Source organism: Podarcis liolepis, assembly GCF_965112155.1.
Source record: "Podarcis liolepis genome assembly, chromosome: 7".
In the NCBI taxonomy this organism is placed as follows: Eukaryota; Metazoa; Chordata; class Lepidosauria; order Squamata; family Lacertidae; genus Podarcis; species Podarcis liolepis.
In genome coordinates this window covers 45,771,434-45,797,279 of record NC_139561.1, presented here as the reverse complement: position 1 = coordinate 45,797,279, position 25,846 = coordinate 45,771,434, and the positions used below count along the sequence as shown (strand labels likewise).

The 25,846-nt window shown below is 53.3% G+C and overlaps 2 protein-coding genes across 2 annotated transcripts in view; one reads left to right on the top strand and one right to left on the bottom strand.

Annotated features, from left to right (window-relative positions):
• The window catches only part of WWP2 (WW domain containing E3 ubiquitin protein ligase 2), a 41,166-nt gene extending 19,096 nt beyond the window's left edge, over window positions 1–22,070 (top strand). Inside the window, 18 exon segments of the mRNA XM_083513610.1 lie at window positions 2,221–2,342; window positions 3,347–3,539; window positions 6,080–6,169; window positions 7,331–7,505; window positions 9,642–9,696; window positions 12,108–12,189; window positions 12,671–12,799; window positions 13,158–13,236; window positions 13,415–13,486; window positions 13,597–13,685; window positions 14,276–14,435; window positions 17,220–17,353; window positions 18,121–18,261; window positions 18,719–18,839; window positions 19,404–19,508; window positions 19,860–19,956; window positions 20,307–20,379; window positions 20,485–22,070. Of these exon segments, the coding sequence (XP_083369736.1) occupies window positions 2,221–2,342; window positions 3,347–3,539; window positions 6,080–6,169; window positions 7,331–7,505; window positions 9,642–9,696; window positions 12,108–12,189; window positions 12,671–12,799; window positions 13,158–13,236; window positions 13,415–13,486; window positions 13,597–13,685; window positions 14,276–14,435; window positions 17,220–17,353; window positions 18,121–18,261; window positions 18,719–18,839; window positions 19,404–19,508; window positions 19,860–19,956; window positions 20,307–20,379; window positions 20,485–20,584 (2,017 nt within the window). The 3' untranslated portion in view covers window positions 20,585–22,070.
• The window catches only part of NQO1 (NAD(P)H quinone dehydrogenase 1), a 187,833-nt gene that overhangs the window by 33,517 nt on the left and 128,470 nt on the right, over window positions 1–25,846 (bottom strand). The gene's annotated exons all lie outside the window — the stretch shown is intronic.

Here is a 25,846-nt window from a genome sequence, read left to right as displayed (position 1 = left end):
TGTCTCTTGGTAAACAGTTTCTAAAGAAAGGAGAAAAGGGGATGGGAGGGGGGACCTTGGGCTCCGTTTTCAGAAACAAACACTTGTGGCTGGTGGTCCTCCCTCCCGTTCTACCACCACCACCACCTTTTGCACAGATCAGAGGAATTTCTCAGCCGTGCGTTGCCCGCCTACCCGTTCCCTGGCTGAGGAGGGCTGGCAACACCACCCTGTGACCAGGATCAATCACTCGTGCCTGTTTGCAAAGTGCTTCCCTGCATTTGCAAAGCAGAGATGGGCCCTCTCACTGCTGGGTCCCCTCATGGGCTGCCCCTCCTCCACTGTCTTTTTCCTGCTTCTCCTTGGGCGGGGGGACAGGGGACCTTCTCCTTGCTCTCTGCTGTCCTTGGTTCCCCTTCCCCATTGTGCCCCCTTCCCCTTCCTACTTCCCTGAGTCCTTCTCCCAGTGGGGTTGCTCATTCCTACCAAGGTCAGCTTGGTGCTGGTTTCCTTTCCCCCTCATGCCCTTTGCTCCTATCCCCCCCCCAACTGCACTTGGAGAGAAACCGGCAGGAGGGAGGTGCTTAGACTGTGTCTTGGTCAGCCAGCATATCCTGGGGATCCTGTGGTTCTGGTTGGCCACTGTGGGAACAGGACACTGGATTAGATGGGCCCTGTTTGACCTGACCCAGCTGCTGCAGGGCCCTTATTGTGATCTCGCCTCCTTGACTTTGAAACAGCCTGACTCTCTGGACCCCAAGCCAGATCTCTGGAGCTTTCGCTGCATGTGTGTTGGAAGTGGGGATTAGGGCCTGTTACAGGTCGTGCCTCCCCTCTCTACCCAGGATCAGCCCTGCTCCCTGCCCCCCCATTCACTCTACTTATGGGGAAACTGCCCCATCGCCTGCTGTTCCCAGCCTGTTCCTCCCACTGGTGCTGCCTGCCCCCTTTTCCAGACTCCTATTTTAAGCAGCTGCTGTTCCCCGTGAGCTCTGCCATGTGACCTCTGGTTTATTTCCACACGTCTATTAAAAGACGATGCCAAGTTAGGAGCCCCGTAGGAAGACAGCCTTGGCAGGACGGCTAATTTGGGCCTACACGACCTGCGCAACACAGCGGAAATGGGCAATTTGGGTTTCTAAAAAACACCCCTGGAGGTCCAGAGGTTGTTTATCCCCAGAGGGTGGGGTGGGTGAGCCATTCCTAGTGATGTCTGCGCAAGTCCTGTGCCAAAAACCTTACCACCTTGCTCTGCGCGGACTAATATGAAACTGTCCAGGATTTTGTCCTGGTTTTGCATTGTTCTTCTAACCCTTAATGTATTTCTTAAAAAAAAAAAAATCAGACAAGCACATGGAAGCTTAACGCAGGTCCAATAAACTTGCTCTCCACATTTTGAACATTGTATAAGAGCACTATGAAAACAGACACATGGAGAGTTTCCAGCCAAGGTGGAGGTAGTATTATAGCAGCTAGAGGATGTCAGGCTAGGATTGGAGAGGCCCAGGCTCAGAATCCCACCCAGCCGTGGAGCCCCCAGAAAGACCCACCTCCGCTGAATACTAGTTGCTGGGCATCGCAGGTGGACCGAGTGTGGCTGTTGTACTTGGATCCAGCTTGCAGACTTCCCATAACAGGCATCTGGTTGGGCGCTGTTAGAACAGGATGCTGTACTAGATGGGTCATTGACCTCATCCAGCAGGGTTCTACTTACAGACTTAGAAATGTAAACGTTCTTACATTCTTACGAACTTGGGCCAGTCATTCTCTTTCTCAGCCTCACCTACCTCACAGGTTTGTTGTGAGGATAACATAGTATGACTTCCACACACTCCTGCTGTGTGCAGAGATGCGGAATGTCTCAAACCAGCGCAAACTCCTCTTGTCTTCTGTTTTCCTCCTGGCATGTTTCTAGTCCTTATGTCTGTTGACAGAAACCTGATGAAACTGCAAAAACCTGGGTGGGGTGTCAGGTCCCTGTAATGTTTGCTTACCCTCTTCCCTCCATTCCACTTGCAGTTGTGACTATTATGTAACTGTAATCGCCATGATCTTTCAACTATATGTCCATGGACTCAGTTTGCATGACTGATCTGTGCTATTTTGGTGCAGGACGAGGTGTGGAATGTCACGGAGAACAGGCCCAGCCATCAGCCTTCCACCCTCCTGTCTACAAGGAATATAATGATCTGTGGAAACTCAGGAGACACTTCCCTCACCTCTCGACTGTTTCTTTTGCAGGGCACACAGACATGTGGCTGGAGTGGCCAGGCAGAGCACGGCCAACGGGGAGCAAAGCCCCAGTCCCAGAGCCCAGCAGCAGCCAGCAGGCAAGACCCAGAGTGGCACAGTGAATGGCACAGGTGAGAGTGGAGAGAGAGGAGGAGGTGATGGTCTCTCCTCTGAAGCTGTAAGGCCAGCCCTGTGTGCCACCTCACTTGTGCTCTCCCACGTGCATTGATATAACTTTGAGGTGCTACCTGTAGATGAAAGATTATCTCCCCATGTCACTTTCCTAGTTTTACTTGACCGGCTATGCTCTACAGACAGAGGTTGCCATTGGGGAAACTCTGGGCCCCTTTCAGGGTGATGGCGATGGACAGGGAATGAGACCTTGGGGTCCTAGTGGAGAGCTTGATGAAGATGTTGGCCCAGTGCGTGGTAGCTGGAATTGATACTAAAACGGCCCATGCTGTTATCAAAATCTATGATGCAACCGCATTTGGAATGCTGTGTATACTTCTGGACGCTTCACCTTCGAAAGGATATTGTAGATCTGGAGACCGTTGGGAAAGGGGCAGCCAGAATGATCAAGGGGATGGAGGAACTCCTCTGTGAGGAAAGGTTGCAGCATTTGGGGCTGCTTAGTTTAGAGACAAAACGAGTAGAAGGTGATACAAAAGGAGTTTCTAAAACTGCACATGGCATGGAGACATTGGGTAGAGAAAGGTTTTTCTCCCTCTCTCAACACAAGAACATGATGCTACCTAAGGAAGCTGGATGGTGGAACATTCAGAACAGACAGAAAGAAGGACTTCTTCACACAACAGGCAGTTAAGCTATGGAATTTGCCACCAACTTGGATGGCTTCAAAAGAGGATTAGACAAATTCAGGGCAGGGTTACAGTTGGCTACTGGCCCAAATGGCTGTGTTCTGCCTTCACTGTCAGAGGCACCTGGAAACTGCAGGAGGGCAGAGTGCTCTTTTGCTGAGGTCCTGCTTGCAGGCTTCCCACAGGCATCTGGTTGGCCACTGTGAGAACAGGATGCTGGACTAGATGGGCCCTTGGCCTGATGGCTCCTGCTATGTTCTTAGGAGGCATCAGCATCCCCTCAACTCTGCCATAATTGCTCCCCTCTCTTTCAGTGAATGGTGAACCTGCCAGTTCCACCCTCGATGTCCCTGAAGATGAACAGGCTGTGCCACCTGAGGCTGTGTCAGGCGCGACCTCCAGCTCTGGCACAGCTCATGACTCTCCAAGGGCAGGGGAATCTGCCCCCAGCTCAGAGGCCCAGCCTTCTCAGCCAGCAGCACAGACTCTGGAGGTGCTGCCCTCTGGGTAAGTGGTGTCCTGCTCTCTGTTTGGGCACCTTGGCCACGGCATGAATGCCCTTAGCCAACTAGGGGGAGGTTGGGATGGGTCACCAGGGAGTTGAAACCTTTAAAAAGTATGTTTCTGAATCAGAGGCTGTTCGCTAGGAGTAAAGTTTATCCTAGCGGGAACTCCTGCTCTCTTGTCGCTTCCAAAGTTCTCTCTTTCTAAGCAGGATGGGGCCCCAGGCCTACCTCAGAAGACAGTTTCAGTGATTACTGTGATCATGTCTGTGAATCCCCTTCTGCATTAGCATTTAAGAAATATGACTGCTAAGTATTATCATCCTTAGAGGAATGTTACAGTATTTTGGCAAGGCCTGGAGTTCTAGGGAGGAAGGGGACTGGCTGTGACTGAGGTCCAGCTCTGAGGATGCCTGATCTGGGAGCAGAGTCTGGATTACCAGGGTTACGATTCAGTTGTGAACTCGACAGTTGTGGCTCCTCAGCTGCACCTGTTCTCCTTCCTTCCATCCTTTCTGGTCCTGCAATGTGGCTATTTCTGTTGAGCCTTCCAATGCCTAAACACCACCTCCTGACTCCTGCATTTCCGATGAAGGGAGCCATCTGTTTTCCTTCTGGCCTCTTGGTTCAGAGTCTCATGTGTGTGTTTGCATCACTTGCAGGTAATTGGGGGGCCAGCACTCAGAGCGCCTTTATGCCGGGCGTGTGAGCGCTACTGTTTTCAGGCCTCAGCCACTTCCTGTTTGCAGACAGCTGGAAAAGTCCAGGGCGTCTCAAAAGGCTCTTTCTTCCTGCTGGAGCTCTCCTCCCTTCCTGCTCACGTACTGCGGTGTGCCTGGGGTCCAGGAGGCAAGGGGGGCACCTGACGCCTTTATGCAGAGATGCTCCTGAAATGGAGGGTGCAACCCACAGCCTACGGCCGAGACACCCTTCCTTTAAGGATCCTGGTGCTGACGGTCCCCTGCTATATAGCGAGAAGCTTGTGTGGGTGTTGGGTGGGGACTGCGCTGTGTACAAGCCAAGTTTCCCCTGCTTCTGTGGCTGAGGGATCTCAGGGCCTCTGGTGGGGCAAGTCCACAGGCCCTTCCAAGCCCTGGTGTGAATGCGCGCGCATGCAGGCCGCTTCCAGCTCCTCCTGTTGGCAGCCCGGCAGTGTTTTGCTTGGCTGCGCCGGGCGCCTGCTTCAGGCCACTCCATTTGCATGGGCATAAACAGGCTTGCCGGGAGGTAGCCCATCAGAGGGGCGGGGGTGCTGTAGGCTGCCTTTATGCTGCTCTCCCTTAACATCTGCACTCAACGTGGCAAGCACAAAAGCCTCTCACATACATACAGCTGGAGCGGGGAGGGCAGGAGGCTGTGGAAAGCCATGGGACTAAACTGTTCCATATGCGGGGTGGGGGTGGGGTGTTCATGTTCCTGGGAGACCCACGACATGGCCCTCAGTGAGGAGGACCAGAAGGGGTGCTGCTGTGCAAAGCTGGGGTCCTTGTGGGGAAGGGGCATCCTGCTGTCACACACAGGCTCTCTTGCTCACTCCCTCTCCCTCTGGGCTGACGGCAGAACAGACACCTCCTCTCCCCCCGCCCCTCCCCGACCTGCATCTGGTTCCTATCAGCGTTGCTCCTGCGTCGGGGACAGCGGCTCTCATTAACACGGCGGCGTGTACACCAGTTCGCGCCTCGTCTCGTGCATACAAAGAGGTGCATTATGCTCCCTTGCAGCAGGCGCGGCCTGTGGTTCTTTACGTAAGGCAGGGCGTCTCGCTTGGACGGCAAGGTGACCTCAGTACTGCTGTTTTGCTACCAGCAAGCCTCGTCTCCATTCAGAGCAGAGGTAGCCCGGGAGGATGGCGAGCTGATTGCCTGGGCAGCCACCTTCCTGAGCCACGTCTTGGCTTTATGGCATGGCAGTGCCCTGCCCTCTGGAGTGGAAGGCATTCCTTCTTGCAGATTGGTGGCCATTTATGATCCTCTGCAGAGCCTTCTGCAGTTTGGCTGGGGATATTTAAGAGGTGCATTTTGCATCTCCACAGTAACATCGTCTCATATATCCTGTTTTGTTTTTTTAAAAATAAAGTTTCTAGCCCTTATGAGTCGTTGTTGTTTAAATGGCAGACTGTTCTTCGTGAAAGTGTTGCCCAATCAGGGATTGCTCCTTAATCGTGCTGTGATTGGCCAAAGCAAAACAAAGATGGGATGTTATGTGTGCCTGCTGATGCCTTTTGGAAGCTGTAGGTCCTGCAGAAGTTGTTGGGGCCCCCAGACCTTGACATGCACCCTTGGATCTGGCTGGAGTATTGCTATACAGTTAGAGCCAGTGGGTGCAGAGGAGAGGGTCCTGTGCCTTTGCTCATAGAGCAGCTTGAGTAAGGCACTGTGCCTACTTTACAGGGCTGTTGGAGTCATAGACAAAGTGAGAGTCACAAAGTTCTTCATGCTCTGGATAATGCTAGAAATAAGTAATAGCAACAAGGGTTGCCTTGGCTCACAAAATGGGCCCTCCGTCCCCTTCTCACTCTGTGTCTTCTCTCTTTCTGTCCTTCAGGTGGGAGCAACGAGAGCTGCCAAATGGGAGAGTGTATTACGTGGACCACAACACAAAGACCACCACCTGGGAGCGCCCTCTTCCACCAGGGTAGGTGCTCTGACATGAGCACGTTTGCAGGATCTGGTCTGGAGATACTCAAAGGAGGGTGGCTGGGTGTGCTGTGGGAAGCAGATGCTCTTCACAAGATCCTAACATATGTGATAACATATATATACACATACAGGCACTTTATATATCTCCGAGGCCATAATTCTAGGGCAGGCTCAGTGTTCAGCTGCCCAGGGCTTGCAAAGACAGCTGGAACAAGGACAATCTGCTTGATTGTTTTCATTACAAAAGTGCACATTTTGCTCTTTGGTCCAAAGGCTTTTAGAGCTACTCGCTCTTAAAAAAATGCAAATAACAGCATTAATTAGTTAAAATAGCAGTAGTCGAATAGTTGCGAAAAGCACACCAGCTTTGGAGCACATTTAAATCAGCTTAAAGGTCCACTTGGCATTGGAAAGAGAGCAGAGTGTCTAGCAGTCAAGCCACCTCGGGGAGAGCATTCCACTGCTTGGACGGCCCTTTCCTTCCTCACCTACCAACTTTGCTTCAGAAGATGGGGGAGCTTGGAAAAGCATCAGCACTGGGCAAGGTAAGAACTAACACCTTGAGCTGTGCCCAGTGCAGATGCTTTTAAGACTGGCCAGGTGTCTTCCATATACCTGGTCTCAGTTGCCATGTTCTTTACTAGTCAAAGTTTCTGAGTCTTCTTCAAGGGCACATGGCCAAACAGTGCGGTACCTGAGCCCAGCTCACTCTCTTTCCAAGAGGAGCATCAAGCTGGCGCTGTAGCCATCACTGGTGAAAGGGGCTTCAAGCTGTGAAAATTGCTTGGGGTTCTAAGGACGGGGCTGGATTTAACAGGACATGCCCCCCCCCATATCCTTCAAACCTAATCCTGTAAGGGGAGTGCAGCTCTGGCCAGAGAAGGCCAAACTCCACCTCCCAAATCTGTTACCCTAAAGGGGTGTGTGGGTTGAAGAGGGTTAATTGCTTGGATATTGGCAGAATTATGGAAGAACATCTGGGGTGCCTGAAAAAGGGAAAATTCTTCATCCAACCCCAAAAGCCGCCACTGGCCCAGAAACAGTCCTTGGCAAAAGAAGTTCCCATGATGGTAGAAGAGGATTCATCTGCCACGTATGTGTTTGTGTGTGTGAGAGAGACAAACAGAAAGATTAGGCTCTTCTTTCGCCCCTGCAGCTGGGAGAAACGAGTGGATCCCCGTGGCAGGTACTACTATGTGGACCACAACACTCGCACGACCACGTGGCAGCGCCCCACCGCTGAGTACGTGCGCAACTATGAGCAGTGGCAGAGCCAGCGCAACCAGCTTCAAGGAGCCATGCAGCAATTCAGCCAAAGATTTCTCTACCAGGTGAGGGTATTCCCAGCCCCAGCCAGCCAAACTGCACAGAGCGGCTCTGCCGCCTTCCCACAGCCACCAGTCCCTTTGCTAGGCTGCAAGAGTAATGCTCTAGGCTGCAGAGAAATAGCTCAGGAGAGCTGGGTACCAGGAGGGCCTGCATCAAAGATGCCTACTAATACCTGCTGGTATCTACAGCAGAAGAGACCCAGAGGAAGAGCTGCAAGGGGACTTGGTAGCTTACAGACAGGCCCCTTCCATAGCCCCTTCCTTTTGCGGCTTTGGTAGCCGTTGCCTGCTGGCTGCCTCGGTCCTGCCCCTGCTGCAGTCTAGTGTTGCTCTGGAGCCTTCCCTTGAGGGCTCTGAGAGCCTGATTCCATTACTAATATCGTTTGTTTCATTGTCACTAACCCTGTAACAGAGATCCCAGGGCAGCTTAGAGCAAGTAATAAAAGACAATGAAACAGTATATATTGAGAAAGGAGCAGCCAAGAGTAAAACAACATGAAACTGAAAGAGAAGGCCCCGAGGTTTCCCTCCTGGCTGCTACTCACAGGGCCCCCTGCCCCTTAGTGAGGCCAGAAACAGGCACAGCTCTTGAGCTCATGGGGCCCTGCACAATCCCTCTGCCCAATGGCCCTGTAAGAACACCACTATTCTGTGTCTAATGTACCCTTAAAGAGGCATTGTGAGTGTGGTGCCTGTGGCTTGGAGTGTGGAAAGTGGCCGGTTTTCATTTAGGCATGAGCGACTAGAAATGTCTGGTTGAAATTCAGGGGATTGGGGTAAGGAGAGACTGTGTTTCCCTAGTCCTGTGAACAGATCTGGTTTGAGGCTCCCTCTTTTGATTGCCAGTATTGCTGGCTGTCCTGAAGGAAGATGCCAGTCAGGCTCCCCTCCTGCCACTCTTGCATTAGATGATGACGGGCAGGACTCTCCAAGAATATATGATGCAGACCCCAGTCTGGGTGCACTGCAGGGTCAGGACTTGTTGTGAGAGCCTGCTGGCCTTCCTTGGCTTGGGAAGCTGCTCCCCACTCCACAACACAGGAGGCACAAGACCCTGGCAGCACCGTGGTGGTCAAAATAGAGGCCTGCATCTTGTTGTTATTCCCTTCTGTTGGGCCGATGGCTTATTCTCTGCCTCTACAGCCACACCACAGCCGACCACACATTACAGTGTGGAGAAAACTGCTCTTTGCCACACCAGAGCAGCTCCCTCCATGTGGAAAGGTGTTCAGAGGGCACCATTGTTCGCCTACTTTGCTGGCCAGTAATGGAGTTGCTGTTCCCAGGAAGGCGACCCCAGCTTTTTGAGGGGTGTGACAGGAATGGGACTCTGAGTGAAAAGTCTTTTGACGTGAGCCTCCGGGTCCCAGGAGTTCTGTCTGGCCTGGCTTTCTCCAGAGACGCATGAGGGAGGGGGCCTAATCTAAACAGCGCGCTGCTGAGGAACTGTCTCCCCCTCCCCAGCTTGCCCAGCAGGCTTGAAATGGGTCCCCCGGCCCAGCCTGCCTGGAGTTGGATAAAGGTGCTTTGTATGGGGCCTGGACCTGTGGGGGGCTGTGGGGGAAACGCCTGTCTGTGCGGCATGAATGTTCCCTCAGTCCGTGAGCATCTCGCGCCCGGCCGTTGGGTTTCACGGTCCTCTGTGAGGGAGGCAGGGCAGGGAAGGAGGGAGGGAGGGGAGGGAGGAGGAGGAGGCAAGCAGCCCGCAGGCCCAGCCAGGAAGCTCTGGGCGTGGACAGGGCTTGTGGGAATGATTTCATTGGAAAGGCCTGCAATATTCCCCCCACCCCCGGTTGTGTGTGGTTCTTGGAGGAGGTTGGAGGTGGGACTGTGGTGGGGCTCTCAGTCGCCTCAGCCAGCACAGGGGCGGCAGCAGCTGCTTTCTTGCCTCCTTCCCTTGCCTGCCTGCCACCTGGGCTTTCGCAGCTCCTTCGCTCCCATCCTCTGCCCCAAGCTGCACACATTCAGGCATTTTGCTGTTCCCGCAGTTGGTTGGGACGTGTGTGCTGTTGTTTTTTTAGCCAACCTTGGCGGGCAGTGGGAAGAGAAGGCAGGGTGGAGGGCAAAACAGCTGGACCCCATCCTGCCTTCCAGCACTCTCTCTGGTAACCCCCGTGGTGTCTGTTTTGCCCCCTCCAGTCGTCAGGTGCCCCGTCTGACAATGACCCGCTGGGCCCCCTTCCTCCTGGCTGGGGTAAGTACTGCCTGGCTTCTTGGGCTTGGGGCTGCAAGCCTGCATCTGCCTTCGGTGTAGGTGGGGTGGGGGGACTTCTCTTCCTCAACGCTGAGGGCGGGCAGGCATGAAGAGTTTGTATTACTCAGCCAGCGAGACCTGCCTGGGCTCTGAGTTCAAATCCTGATCTCATGCAAAACTATCTCCCAAGTCCAGCGATGCTTCTGCTGCCGGTGGTGCATTTCCAACCCTGGCTTCATTTGTTTCTCTTTCTCTTATTTGGAGGGAGGGTGGGAGCTGCTCTCCTCCCTATGTGGTTGGGCCGCTTCTGCTGGGCTCCCCTTGGAGCCTGCCTTGGCCCTGCTGCACCTGGGGGAGAAGGGGAGGTGATGCTAGGCAGCACAGGGGATGGAGAGAGCTTTTCCATGGTGGAGACACTTTGGGAAGCAGGTAGAAGTGGTTCTTGGCATGTGGAGCCACTGTAGAGCTTGGGATGTGCCAAAGGAGTCAGGGCTCACTGAACTGATCCTAACACCCGGGGAAGGAGGGAAGTGTGTGTGCATGGGGAGAGGATGCTGCCTCCTATTGGACCCTGGGACAATTAGAACGAAACCAAGGGATGTCAAGAGTCATTCTTTCCCTCCCCCTGCCCCCTGCCTTTGCAAGGGAATTCAGAAGAAGCCCAGAGGGGCTGCAGGGGCCAGATGGGATCTGTGTTGCTGACACTGGACTCCGTGTGTGTTGTGCTCTTGTAAAAGGCCTAGCAGAAATGTTGTGGGAGGCCTCTGAACTGTCCAGCGGGTTGGGGGAGTCTGGAAGTCCAAACATCAGGAATTGAGAGCTTCTTTTTGAAACTTAGTGTGTGTTCGGTTAATTCTTCACCCCACCCAATTTGGGACTCAGGACCTTGGCAAGAGCAGCCCCAGGAGAGGCAGGGACTGCCTGCAAGGATTCAGGAGCTGAGAAACAGGTCTGGATGGACTTGAGGAGAGATGCTCTTGGATGCCAGGAGAGGGGCAGCTCTCACCAGGGGGACCCTTTGCAAACAGTCTCGAGAGAAATCATTGCAGCTTGGGTCAGCAATGCCACTGTGGGCTGCTGGGATCTTTGCCTGAGCATCAACAGTGTCAGCTGCTGCTGCTGCTACTACTACGGAGGGCTGAGCATCCAGGCTCACTGAACTGGGTCCCGGTGTCTGAGAGAGAGACAGATGTCAAGGTTTGGCTCTTGGCAGTCTTGCAGACCTAGTGCCCTTGTGGTGGTGGTGGGAGGTTGAAGAGGATGGACAGAAGCAGCTGTCCCTGTAGCCAGACACCTGCTGGCCATCTGCCGGATCATCATGAGGAGCTTGATAGTTTTATGTGACCCTTTGCCCCTCCCTCAGCACTCATCCTGGGCAGGGAAAGACAGAGAGGGATGGCCCTGGGGTTAAGCAGGGAAGGGGCGGTGGTGATGCACCTTCTTGCTGTTTGGATCCTCAAGAGCACAGGCTACCACGGCTGTGGGTTCTTCTTGCTCTCTCGGGGTGGTGATGGGGGTGGGGGGTGGGAGCAGACTCTCTCCCTAGGAGTCAACAAATCTGCTTTGCCCTTGGCTGATCCAGCACACACAGGCCAGGCTCCCGGACAACCCTGGAGCCAGTCTCCAGGACAGCCCTGCTGGGGCTGAGAGGTCAGAGGAAGGGCCAGCTGTGTGGGGGCAGTTCAGGAGGGGGGGGTGCACTGAGCCCCTCCCCACCTTTTGCAGGCCTGGCGTTAGGTTGCTTGCTGTGGTAGAACCATCAAGGGCTTCAGTGCTGAAACGGGGGTAATGAGCAAGTGTTGTAGTGGGGTAGAGGTGAGCTTGAGTGAGCAGGGAAGGGCGAGAGAGAGGCTGTCCTGCTTGTGAGCTTGCAGAGGAAGGAGGTTATCACAGACTCTCATTCATGGGCACCACCTCCCTCTCTAAGAAATGGGCACCTAAGGCTAGGCCTCTGTGGCTGGGAGATGAGCTGTGCCTCAGCCAAGGGGGTGCTGACTGGCATGCAACTTGTGTTCCCCTAGAGGAGGAGGAGAAGTGGTCCCCAACCTGAGACCTTCCAGATGTTTGAGACTCCAGCTCCCATCAGCCCTAGCCAGCGGAGTAGAGGGTACCTCCAGCTGGAAGGGTGCCAGGTGGGGGAAAGATGGATGAGGGGCATGGCTGAATTCCTTGTGGGAAGAGGCTGGTGTGTCTTGGGCCTCTTCCATGCAAGACTTGGAGGCACTACTCTCTGCTGTGACGGGGAGCATGTCGGAAGACCCTGGCATGCCAGGCTCATCCCATCTGAGCCTGGCTGCTGTGTGTCTGCTGGTTCTGGATTCCCCATTAGATTTCCCTGCTGGGCCCCAATCCAGCCTGGCCAGAGAGAGGGAAACTAACATTACCTCTCCATTCTTTCCCTCTCCTTCCAGAAAAAAGACAAGACAACAGGCGAATCTACTACGTGAACCACAACACCCGCACCACACAATGGGAGGACCCCCGCACTCAGGGGTAGGCTTGGGTTCCTTTTTCTGGCTTGCACTCCGGGACTCCTGTCTAGTAGCCTTGGGGCAACTGTGAGGTCTCTTCAGTCTGCAGAGGGGCATAGGAAGCCTGCAGGGGGTCTCAAGCTGTCCACCAGGCCCCACAGATGGACCTGAGTTGCATCATTCCCAGCGGCTGAAGGAATGTTCCTCCTGGGACAGGCAGGGGAGGCTCCTTCTCAGGCCCTTGGGCATGCGTCCTGAGTTCCAAGCCTGGTGAGCAGGCAGAATGACTGTGCCCAGCAAGACTGTCTCTGCCTGCTCCTGGTTCCTGCCCAAGGCTGAACTGGAGCTAGCATACTGGGCATGGGTGGGCTCATTTTGTGAGCTGGGTTGAGGCTGCCAGGAGCAGAAGCTGCTGCTGCCTCCAGCTGCAGTGGGTGGGTCTGGGCAGGGGAAAGAGATCAGGCCAAGGTGTGTGTTGCCATTGAACTTCTTACTCTGCTCAGGATGATCCAGGAGCCAGCGCTGCCACCTGGCTGGGAGATGAAGTATACAAACGAGCGGGTGCGTTACTTTGTGGACCACAACACCCGCACTACCACCTTCAAAGACCCCCGTCCCGGGTTTGAGTCAGGGTAAGTCCCTCCGGTGTGGCGCTCTGCCCTCTCGGCACCACTCAGCATAGCCTCCAGGTTCCTGTGGGTTTCTTCCCAGATGGAGGATTCCTTGTGAGGAGGGATTTTTGGCCATCTGACCCTTGTTTGCCAGCCAGGCTTTGAGGGGTGGTGCAGTGCATTGTGGGAGCTTTTAGGACCTTCCAGATACAGTGCTGAAGATTGTGGGATATCCACTGTGTGTTCTTGGAAGGTATCTAATGAATCTGGAATGTTCACACAAACGTAAACTGTGGGAGAGAAGGAAACCAGTCAGTCTCAAGAGCCAATAAATGTGAATGTGGCCAGGGCCCCACTAAGGCCATGTTTACTGTTGCAGGAGTAAGCAAGGTGGGTCACCTGGAGCATACGACCGAAGCTTTCGCTGGAAGTTCCACCAGTTCCGCTTCCTTTGCCATGTGAGTTGCTCATTCACCATGTTCCCAGCAGGGCAGGAGGAGAAGCTGCGAGATTCCCAGAAAATCTGTGCCTCCCGGTGGCGGGCGGGGGGTGGGGACGAGGATGCCCAAACCTAGACAGGATGCAGGGACCGAATATGGGTCGTTGGGCCTCTCACAACCTATATCTCCTTCACAGTCCAACGCGCTGCCCAGCCATGTCAAGATCAGTGTCTCTCGGCAAACACTCTTCGAAGATTCCTTCCAGCAGGTGACTGAGGCCTGGGTCAGAGGGAGGGGAGGGGAGGCTGGTCACCCCTTGGGCAGAGCACCCTTGTCCTCTCCCCACTGCACCTGCCAACCTCACTTCTCTCTGCTCAGATCATGAACATGAAGCCTTATGATCTGCGGCGTCGACTGTACATCATCATGCGTGGGGAGGAGGGTTTGGACTACGGTGGAATTGCCCGGTGAGTTGGCACAGCACAGTGGGGTGGGGGTGGTAGATTCAAATTTCCACCCTCCCTGGTCCTTTGGGATTTATCCCACCCTGGGAAAACTGCTGAAGCAGCAGTGTGGAGGTGACTCAGGACATCGGGGTGGGATCGACAGGGCCTGGCCTTCTGCAGAGAGCATGAGAGGGTCCCCTGGTTGGCTGGCTGTGCAGCCTGAGACTTGAGAGGCCTCCTGGTGGCATCCTCTGTGGAGCTTCGAGTCCAGCGTGTTCCAGACGGGCTGCCACTTCGGCTCCAGACGGCAGCCACTTCCGCCCTGCAGGAGCTTCTGACGCATCTCCCTGTGTCCTGCCAGTGGTTTTACCCTATGGTAGGTTACGTCATGCTGTTCTACCACAGGGTAGAACCACGGACAGGATGCGGGGGTTCTCTGCGCCAAAGGAGGGAGATAACCAAGAGAGAGCAGTGATTGTGGCTGCCGAAGGAGCGTGTGTGCGCAGGCCCCCGCCCTCCCTTGCGCAGGACGGGTGACAATGGTTGGGCCTGAATGGCTAGGCTGGGCTGGCTCTCATCAGGCATCCTTCTCTCCCTCCCCACCCCAACAGCGAATGGTTCTTCCTTCTGTCCCACGAGGTGCTCAACCCCATGTACTGCTTGTTTGAATACGCTGGCAAGAACAACTATTGCCTGCAGATCAACCCTGCCTCGTCCATCAACCCCGACCACCTCACCTACTTCCGCTTCATTGGCAGGTTCATCGCCATGGTGAGCATCTCCTGGGGGGTGGGGGTGGGGCCAAGGCCGCCTCTGCCTCTGAGGGCTTTTGTGCAGGGGCGGCGTGGGGCTGGACGGGGCTTCTGCTGCCTCTCACTACCTCGGGAGTTCTGCCCTTCACCTTGACTGCAAAATCATTGGCGGCTGTGCTTTCCATAGCATTTGCACAAGCTATGCCACTTGCATTTCGTGGGTGCTTGCTCACAGTGTAGACAACTTGTTCTCTAAACTCAGGTTGCCAACCAAGAAGTGCAGGTCATTGCACAGCAAGGGCCATAGCTCAGTGGCACTGTGTCTGCTTTGTATGCAGGAGGCCCCAGGTTCAATCCTTGGCATCTCCAGGTGGGCTGGGAAAGAGTCCTGCCTGAAAACTTGGAGAGCTGCTGCCAGTCAGTGGAGACAGTACTTTGCTTAGGTGGGCCAGTGGTTTGTCTTGCAATAAAGCAGCTCCCTGTGTTCCTATGAAGCTGCTTTAGGTCAAATCAGGCCACGGTTTGATCTATCCTAGTATTGCCCAGCCCAGCCTGGTGCCCTCCAGATGTTTCAAAGTGCAAGTCCCACCACCCCAACCATTGGCTGTGGCTTATGAAGGGCACCAGGTCAGGGAAAGCTGCTGTGCTGGCTGGGTTTCAGACAGGAGAGAGGAATCCATGCATCAAGCAAAAAAAAGTCCTCAAAAGCAATAAATCTGTTGGTTTTTACATTGTCACAAAGGTTCTTTGTTGCTTTTTCTTCAGGAGGCTAACACAGCTACTACCTCTCTGGGATTTGATATTGAGCTATAGTACTAGTGGCATTCAGGAGAGGCTACTGTGAAATCTTCAGGAGCGAGGCATCAAGTGTTTGCTCTTAACAATCTTTGAGGTGAAAGGGAGGCACCCCCCTCCTCTCCCAGTAGCACCCATTGCCATTAGCGGCCGCTCTGCAATGTTCATCCTGTCCAGTTCCACCCACCTCACCTGGCCAACCAGTGCTCTGGCAGCATTTTGCTTCTGGCTGTGCTTCTATTTCTCCACTGTATTCTGGCCATTCGTGGATCACGTGGGGAAGGACATGATGGTGTCATGGCACTAAGTGGCTGAAAGCAGCTTTGAACTCTGGTTAAATTGGGGTGGGGGGATGTCTGTCGCCAAGGCAACCCTGTTGCGCGTTGGCCTGGTTCCTTTGGCAACAGGGACATATTTCTGCCCCTCCAACAGTTTTGCTGGGAAAAGGTGTACACAGGAAAGAGAAATCATTTTTTCCCCTGGAATAAAAAAAGAAAGGGAGTTTTGCAGAGTGGGAATCAAAATATTTGCGTTCTTCAAAACTAAATTTAATTCTGTGGCCAAAGACGGCTTTGTATCCATTGAGTTCCGAAATGGCACGTAAAGTCTCCTGTTCTGACTTTGTTGAGCAGAAAGGAAGCAGCCAGGAAAAATGGATCAGGTCAGGTGGCCTCTTTGTGACAAGAGTGTGTCATGGAACACTTTCTTCCCTTGTTTTTCCAGAGTTCTGTATTTTTGTTTCTTAGCAGAGAAAGGAGTGTAACTCCCCCCCCCCCCGATCCTCCTGGCAAAAGGGGAGGAGAACTTGGGCCTTTGGCCTGGCCTGAGAATCCTACAGGAGGAAAACGCAGCTGCCCACACCCAAAGAAAGGGGCTGCTTGGGAATTACCCCCCGCAAGTGCTCTAGAGGGCAGGCGCTGCCCCTAGACCGAGTCTCGGGGCCTGATCCCTGGGTGGGCCTGCCCTCCTTTGGCCTTTGAAAGAGCAGGAAGAACTTTTCCCAATGGTTTCCCCTCCTGGCTCCCCCTTCCCCTCCAAACCCTAGACTATTACTCACCACCAGGCTGGTCTTTTCCAGACGCGCAAAAGCGTCTGCGTTATTCTTGGCTCCCAGAAGACCGTTCTGTGGCCGCGGAGTTTTGATTAAACAAACGTTGCTCCAGAGCTGTTTGGGGAGCAGGCTGGCTGCCTTGCCTCCCCAGAGGGGGACATTTGGGTACCCGCTGGAAACCAAAGTGTGGGTGGGGGGAGCTAACAGTCCCTGTGGCTCTCAGCCTTCAAAGCTCTTTGTTGCTTCAGGCGCAGGTACTGCCGAGTGCCACCAGAAACATAAGGACCCTTCCTTGGGTCATTTAGCTGAGTATCGTCGTACACGGGCCGGCAGCAGCTTTCCTGGATTTCAGGCAAAGGTCCTTCCCAGCCCTGCCCAGAGATGCCATTAGGGATTGAATCAGGAACATTCTGCATGCCAAGCAAGGGCTCTGCCACTTGTGGGTCCTTATTGTTGGCAAAGGAAGAGAGGGCTTTCTTCTTGGTGACACCTCAGCTGGAGTGCACCTTCCTAAAGAACCATGCCTAGCACCCATTTTGTTGCCTTTTAGGCATCAGGGTAAGGCACCCAATTCTCTGGGCATTGAAATGAGTTGTGTTTTAAAGACTAGAAATGGGAGTCCACACACACACACAACCACTACGCTGCTTTCTATGATTTTTGTCGTGTTGTCGGTTGGGATTTCTGTGGGACTTGGATTCCAAATGAACACAGGGCTAAATGTTTCTGGTATATTGGCACCTTAAATTTAAAAAAAAAAGAATAACCTTGGAGCCTAGTGTGCAGTGGAGGTGTGTGTCTGGGGGAATGCAAGAAGAGAGTTGATGGGATCAGCTGCCCCTTTGATGTGTGTGGTGTGTGTGTGTGTGTTGTATTTTTGCTTTTCCTCTGCAGTTTGGTGCTAAGCTTGCTCTAACGTACTTTTTTTTGGGGGGGGGGTGTCTCCTTGTGCTGCAGGCTTTGTACCATGGCAAGTTCATTGACACGGGCTTCACACTGCCCTTCTACAAGCGCATGCTGAACAAGCGGCCGACCCTCAAGGACCTGGAGTCCATCGACCCTGAGTTCTACAACTCCATCGTCTGGATCAAGTCAGTGCTAGCAAGGGTGCTGCTTGCACCCCCCATTTCCTCCTGAGCCCATGTCCCATGGAGCTGCTGACCCAAACCCACTGATGGCTTGCACAGCCACTTTTAACCTGTGGTGATCTCATAGCACCCAGCATTGCAGCCCCGCCCCTCCTATTGCTGTCGCTTGGCACCTTGCCCAAGTGTGCAGCGTTTAGTTGCTCTCATCTTCTGTGTTTCATGTAAAAGCAGGAGGGTCAGTCCGCCAGCCCAGGGGCCAAATGTAGCCCTCCAGACCTCTGTGGGAGGTTCCCCACAAGGGGAAGTGACCCTCCAGCTGAAATAGGTCCCACCCTAAAGAGGGAGGGTGACAACACAGAGCAAAGGGGCAAAGCAAAATAGCCCCCTAGAGAAGAGACCTTGATCTGAATGTTGCTGTTATAATGAGCAGAAGAGGGAGGATGAAGCTGGCGGGGGTTGCTTGTGGCATAGCGCCAAGGAATTGTGGTTTGCAAACCAAATTAGGGCTGGGGATGCTGAGAGCCGGTCTCGTTAAATCTTCTGGGGGGGAATTAAGCTACTGAGACTGCAGGGGCAGTTTTGTCTGTCCCAACTAGGGACGCCATGCATGTCTGGGACTCAGGATATCCTGCCATCTACAGCAGCCACTCGGCCTGTGATCATTAGCCCCCAGAGCCTGATTCTTGTAGGTTTCAGCGGCAGCTGCTGAGGCCCCCAACTGTCCTCCTAGTGAAGATTCATCTGCTGCTTCTCTTTCCCACCCTTTGCAGAGAGAACAACCTAGAGGAGTGCGGCCTGGAACTCTACTTCATCCAGGACATGGAGATTCTGGGCAAGGTGACCACCCACGAACTGAAGGAGGGTGGAGAGAGCATCCGGGTCACTGAGGAGAACAAGGACGAGTACATCATGTGAGTTCCTGGTCCTCGCTTTCCTGAGGCTTAGAGGTGCTTTGAGAAGCAGCTTGGCCAGAGGCTCTTTCATTTTGCATGCCATTTGGCTCCAGGAATTGCCTCTTTGCTGGGCTGCTGACCAGGCAGTTTGGTAGGCCACGAAATTAAGCTCTGCACTCTGCTGTTATGCTCACCAGCTAGCCTTGGGCATTTGGTGCTCAGTTCCCCATCTGTAAAATGGGAGCGTTGTGGACCAACTTCACTGGCTGATTCTGAGAATGAATGCGATACAGATGATAAGGCATTTGGAATACTCAATTGTGGTGTATGTGTTCATTAATCCATGAAATGCAGGAAATAGGGTCCTCCCAAAATCACATACCTGAGGTTTGGATCAAGCCAGGGCCAGGTCAATCAGTTGCAGGTCTTTAGGTGCCCAAGGGGTGCTGAGTGGCTGGTCTGTCTATCCTTGCAGGTTGCTGACAGATTGGCGGTTCACCCGGGGTGTGGAGGAGCAGACCAAGGCCTTTCTGGATGGCTTCAATGAGGTGGCACCTCTGGAGTGGCTGCGGTACTTTGATGAGAAGGAGCTAGAGGTGAGCTGGGATGTTGGGAGCTTGGGGGCCTCCTCTCCTACCCAGAGGGGCCTGTCCTCCTGCCCTGGGCTCTACCTTCGTACATTGTCAGGCTGTGCAGAGGTGACGGCAGTTGAGCGATCTACTGTCTGGCTTCCAATGAGCCAACTACATGGTCATCTACCATCTTACATTCCTGCAGCCCCTCGATAAGGCTGCCACTCCTTGCGAATACAAGACCTCTGACTGTTAAATGACTGTCAGTGGAACAATTATTGAGAGAAAGGGACATTTCAGAGGGACCTTGGTATTTACTCAATTTGAATTTTTTAAAAAAGTTCTAATTGAATCTCCCCACTGCCCCTTGTCCTCTGACTAATCAGGAAGTAAATCTTGTAAAACACACACACATATTTTAGCCCAGTGTGTCAAGTAGGCAGGTCAAGTTTAGCTTCCAGTTTGCAAGATGCCCAAGTTCCGCAGCCGCACTCTCAAAATGATAGAAGCCTTGCCTTGGTGGGTCTTGCCTTTGGACTCTCCCGGTGACCCGGGCTGGGGCCCCTCTCGCCTTCTCCTCCCTTCTAGCTGATGCTGTGTGGCATGCAAGAGATTGACATGAGTGACTGGCAAAAGAACACCATCTATCGGCACTACACCAAGAACAGCAAGCAGATCCAGTGGTTCTGGCAGGTGAGCCTCCCCAAGGAAGAGCTCCTGGCCAAGGGGTCCCCCGTATGGACAGGGGGAAAGGAAGCTTTGCCCTGGACAGACCCTTGGATGTGGCAGAGTACTGACACATGCCTCTGGTCATACGCAGAGTGCATTTGCCTCATCAGTAAGTCACCGTGACGCAGGACCTGTTTGCAGGACCTTTTAGTTCTGAGGATCTGACTTCCAACCAGATGTCTCTCCCCGCACTTAGCTGTCATTGCTATTAACACAGTCAGTGTTGCTTTGGGCAAATCCATGTCGCTGAGAGCCTGAAATATTTTTGGGAAGGTGGGAGCCTGGTCTGACATCCCCTACCCATGTTGGCTGCAGGTGATCAAGGAGATGGACAACGAGAAGAGAATCCGGCTTCTGCAGTTTGTGACGGGGACTTGCCGGTTGCCAGTCGGAGGATTTGCTGAGCTTATTGGTATTTGTGCATTTGGCTGCCTAGGGAGGGAAGCAGGGGATGTCGCCGTCCCAGTTGCTGAGTGACTGTGGGAGAGCTTCATGGTGGGGGGGAGGGTTGTGTGGTTCTGTCTGTCAGGCTTGGAGCAGGGCTATGGGGCCACGTGGAAGTTGTTTTGAGCCTGTTTGGTTGCCTTTGCTTGTGGTGAAGGAACTCAGCTCAGTCTACTTCTCAGCTTTAGTCTTAGAGGTGGGGTGGGGTTGCCAAGATGGTTTGCAAGCCAGTTTGCATTTGAAGTGCAACTGTGTGTTCTTGTCACACCCCATGGGTACTTTTTGTGGGTTTCTGATGTTGTGCTTCTTTTCTGACAGGCAGCAACGGGCCCCAGAAGTTCTGCATTGATAAGGTTGGCAAGGAGACCTGGCTTCCCCGTAGCCACACATGGTGAGTTCGTCTGCTTTGGCCCTTCCTGCCCATGCTTTGGATGGGTGGGAGGGCACTCCCGTTCCTTTCCCCCTGCTGATTGGCTGCGCTGTCTTCCTTTTGCAGCTTCAACCGCCTGGACCTGCCTCCCTACAAGAGCTATGAGCAGCTGAAGGAGAAGCTCCTTTATGCCATTGAGGAGACAGAGGGCTTTGGGCAAGAGTGACTCCAAAGAGACCCTCCTGGGAAGCCATCCTGAATACCTGGAAATGGAGCCAAATCTCCAGGAAGGAAGGAAGGTGGAAGGAGGTGGCTTTGTGGAAGAGGGATTGCCCAGGCCTAGATCTTGTGGTTGGAGAATTAGAGGCTGCAGAAGGTGCTCCCCTTCTCTGCCCCCTTCCCCCCCCCAAAAAAAAATTCAGTTGCTTTCCAGCAGAGCAGTGGCTGCAAGTGGTATCCACCTCCTTCCCTGTGGATTCCTTGTACCAGTTTCTGAGCTATGCAGCCATTCTGCCCCACCTATGGGCCTCATGGGCTTTTGTTGTAGCTGCCTTTTAAAGCAATCCAGACCCTCCCCCCACTGGTACCAACCCACCAGGACATCCTGAACATTATGTCAAGGCATTCTGCACAGGAAAAAAGAGCACTTTTGAGAATTCCCCCCTTGCCAAGGACACGAGTGTGTTGCAAGCCCCTGCTCCAGATAGCTGCTGGGGATCGGTAGAGATGGGTGGGATCTAGAGGCAGGATTTCCTACAACTTTCCTAAACCCACCTCCTCTTTCCTGAGGCCTTTTCCCACTCCCTGTGCTGGTAGGTGAGGCTTCTGTGCCCTGCAACCATGCTGGTTTTCTGCTGAGAGCAGTGGGCAGGATTTGGCCCACATCCCAGGCTCCTCTCCTTCCCAAACCCATGAAGCAGAAGACAGGGCAGGGCCCCAGGCAGTCCCCAGCTGTGTCATGGATCAGGATCTGGGCTGTTCAAAGCAGCAAATGGGTACCCCACTCAACCCCAAAGGCTATAGACAAAGAGCCCTCAGGAAGAGAGAGGATGGCCTTTGGCCAGATTGCAGGGGAGGCCAAACCAGGCTTCAGCCAAGCATGGAGAACCTGAGTCTCCTGATCTGAGCTGTTCCAAGTCTTGTTGGAAGTGGGGCATCTTCTTTTTCTGGAAACATTGGTGCCCAGTGAGCTGCAAGATTGTAGGGGGAAGCCTTCACCTTGAATGTCTACAAAGCAGGTTATCCCAAGTGCAGAACTCTGAACTTTTTTGCACTAAAAGGCAGGAAGAAGGGGCAGGGGGCGAACCAGAAGAATCCCCTGTCTTTATTTCTGGATGGTTTTTTTTTTTTTTAAAATCCTCTGATTGGAGTATGTGTGGCTGGCACACCCTGAGAACAGGGACCAGATGCAAGAGTGGGAGTGGCATACGTCTGCGTGTGTGTCCTATGGCTACATGGCGGACGGTGGGGATGCCTCAAGCCTCCACAGCAAGGTGTATGTCTGCATATGAGAGCTGGACTGTGTGCGCGCGCGCGTGTTCATTTGTTTGTAAGTAAGTGTGTATATAAAATGTGTATAAAAATGTGTATATAAATGTCTGTGGATACAAAGAATTGCAATAGCTTTTGATGGGGATCCTGGATAGTTTTGTACTGCATCATCCTGCCTCAGTGACGCCAATTTCTTGTGCAATAAACAATCCGCAGCTGCTTGTGGGCTTCATGTGTCCCTCTGTGCTTTGGGAGCCTGATGTGGCTTCTCCTGGGTGCTGGGTGGGGCGGTTCCCAAATGTGTACATGGCGAAGGTTGTTGCTGTGTTAGAGCCACAGGTGGGGGCACCGCAGCTCTCATCGCCCTCTGGTCTGTGTGCTTCCCCCAATCCCCCCACTGACTCCTGCCTGTTTCCCTGCTTGCAGGTGGAGGTTTTTGACCCCCTGTTCCTAATGCTCTGGCTTGAAAGGGAGCAAGGGGAACATCCTGTAGACAGGCAAAGAAGAACAGCCCTAGGCAGGCCTGGAAACCCAGGGCGACCAAAAGGGGTTAAATTCTCCTTGCTTTTAAGCACATCACCCAGCCCACTGCTGTGCTGCAAATACTGTGTCTGTCATACAACTCAGCAGTTAGACGAATCTCCCCATCTAGTCCACTTCAGCAGTGCAGAAGTGGCACACATTTTCGCAGCCCAAGAAGAGAGGGATAGCAGCTCCTGCCACCACTGCTCAAGGGCCTGCAAAGATTTGCATGCACTCAGAAGAGTGGAGAAAGGACCCCAAGGGGCTCAGTTGCAGGAGGGCTCATGTAGGCTGCTTGGACTTCAACGGTTTTCCTGTTCGGCTTTTGAAAGTGTGTGCCCAGAAGAGGCTGGGGAGAGTGGTGTTCTTATATGCAGGAGTGCCATTGGGCTTTCCAAGATGGGCACCTGGCACCTGGCAGGCCACTGTCAGAACAGCAGGCTGGGCTAGATGTAGTCCCCTTGGGTCTGATCGAGCTGCAGGGCTCTGCTTTTGTTCTTCGAATGCTCAGACGGGAAAGCCACATTTTGCAGCAGTCCCAGGCTGCCGCCACTGCCTTCCCCAGCTGACTTGTCTCCTGCTCCAACCAGGGAAACCAAAGAGGCCCCCAAGCTAGCCTGGCGCCAAGGGAGCCATTGCAGGCCTGGCACACAGGCTGCTGCTCTTGGCATTTGGAAGCGAAGGTGGGGGGTGGGGGTGGGGGAGGTGTGACCACTTCCTCCAACTCTTTAGCGCACAACCAGAGCCAGAATGGCTCTACTGGGCAGAATTTGGTGCCAAAGACAAGCCCCCTGTGTTTCAGAGGAAGTTTCCAGGGCCTGGAGGGAGGGAATTTGCAAAGGCTTTTACCTGAAGGACTGTCAGAGGGGAGGGGTTGTGGCCTGTAGCGGAAATATTTCCCCTCCTCTCTGCTGGCTTTAAAAGCATGGCTTTGTCCCTGAAGGCAGAGAGCAGCCTTGTGTTATGGGCAGAAGGAGGGAGCAGCAAAACATGTTTAGCTTGGCCAAGAGGCACAGGCTGGCTTTGTGAGCTCTGCTGCAGGGAAAGAAGATCACCCTGTTCTCTGGGGAAGCAAAGCGGCCAGAAATTCCCACTGCTGGGGGAGTCACTCTGGGAAACCAGGAGGGCGAGCCCCATGCCCTTGTTTGGCCAGTGAAACCCTCACACATTCCAAACTGGAGGTGAGCGGCCCCTGCCAGCGTTAGGGTGTGACGGCTTGGAAGGTGTTGGGGCAAGCTTTGCCATCTTCCAGGCTCTCAAGCTAGTTTGCTTTCTGTTCCATCTCCCAGGAGAAAACAAAAGCAATGGAGCCAAATAGCAGCAAAGTGACGGAGAGGAAGGCTGGGCCAAAGACAAGAGGGCAGTGGCTATTTTAGAAGCAGTGCTATTAAGGCAGCTTGCAATGGCTCTCACTTCCAAGATAACTTAAAGTGGCCGGGGGGTGGAGAGAACCTGTGGGTCTCTAGCTGTTGCTAGACTACAACTCCCATCATCCCTGGCTATGGTGGATGGGAGTGAAGTATCCAAAATAGCTGAAAGGTCACAGGTTTCTTGCCTCTGTTGGACTAACACTTTTGAAAGCAGGGGGAGCACATGTCAGTAGATCAGTGGTTCAACTGACCTCCGCCCTGCTTGTAGCTTATAGGGCTGAAAAGCCTGTGCCCCTGTGGAGCCACAGCCAGGTGGAATAGATCATACAGGCCAGCAGAACTCTCATGAAAGGCAACTTCATCTTCTACTAGGGAGGGGCCATAGCTCAAAAGGTGAAGCACATTTGTGTGCAGAAGTTCCCATGCCTATTTTAAAGGCTCAGTAGGCAATGGGAAAGACCTGTTGCCAGGAACAGACCCTATTTGGTTAAATGGACAGAGTCTGGTCTTGTAGAGGGCAGCATCCCATTTCCCCCCTCTTAGACTGTGTATTGTTTGGGGCATTCTAAGCAGAACCAGCAGGTCGCTCTGAGCTGAGGCAAATGGCTGCCCACCCTGTGCCATGATAATCCTATAAAGTCAGTCAAACTTCCAAACTTTGGCTTTTTTAGCACCAATCTATTTACCAGTAGTTAGTGCACATGTTACAGGGAAGCGGGTGGCGCTGTGGGTTAAACCACAGAGCCTAGGACTTGCCGATCAGGTCGGCGGTTCGAATTCCCGTGATGTGGTGAGCTCCCGTTGTTCGGTCCCTGCTCCTGCCAACCTAGCAGTTCAAAAGCACATCAAAGTGCAAGTAGATAAATAGGTACCGCTCTGGCGGGAAGGTAAATGGCATTTGCATGTGCTGCTCTGGTTCACCAGAAGCTGCTTAGTCTTGCCGGCCACACGACCCGGACGCTGTACGCTGGCTCCCTCGACCAATAAAGCAAGATGAGCGCTGCAACTCCAGAGTCGGCCACGACTGGACCTAATGGTCAGGGGTCCCTTTACCTTTACCTTAGTGCACATGTTAATTCCTTATCCAAGCGAGCAAAGATGTTGGAGAGCATCCAGCACAGCACAGCTGTGAAACAAATCTGGTGACTTCCCTTGCAATTAGGAGCATCTCCTAATCCGTGCATGTTGCACACAGGTCTGGAGGTAGGTACCTCATCTCTCTTTCCCTAGCAAAACACAGAACTTCAGCTATTTCTCTACAATGTTCTTCACTCTGCCAAAGGCAATTAGAGTACTGAATCAACTAATGAAACCAGATCTTTTGGACATGATCTAGTCTTGCAATAAGCAGCAGCCTACTGGCTTCTAGATAGTTCTATTCAACCATTGTCACCTTGATTCTCATTCCTTCCACCATCAGCTACTGTGTTCGTGTTGAATTTCTCATCTGACTAGCCAGGACTCCAAGGGGGTGGGGGGAATGTCCTTTTTCACACAAGCAGCTTTGGGCTGCTTGGCTGTCTGACCTCCTTCCTAGTTTGCAGAAAAGCCCTTCTGGATTCCATCAGCATCTTGCCAAAGCCACTTGGGAGAACTGCTGCCAATCCTTAACAGGCAGTTTCCTTTGTAATTAGAGGGGCTGCAGTGGGGGCTGAGTTTGAAGTCACCGTTGTCACAGGCTTGGCTGCTGTATCAGAGCTCTGCTCTTGCCGCTCTGGGAATTGGAGGGCGGCAGTTGTCGTAATCTCCAATTTCACTGGTGGGCCAAAAAGCCTGTAAATTAGCAATTCTTGTTCCAGGAACAAACATCTTACAGAGGTTTTGTCCTAAGCAAAGGGCCTACCCTGGGTATCTGACTTGCTGTAGAAAAGCAGATAAAAAAAGACTTCACAGGGAAATGCAGAGGTTGTGTTTGTTTCCGCACAGGTTTGAATCCTAGTTTCAGGTCTCCCTACAGCAAATGAGCAGCCACTTGAAAAAGCAAAAGCAGAAACAGAATAAAAGTTCTGCAAAAAAAGGTCTCTGTTTGGGCCTCAGACAGATGTGTGCAAAAGCAATGAGAGAGGAAGAAACAAAAATCAAGGATGCTGCGCTGGAGAAAAGTG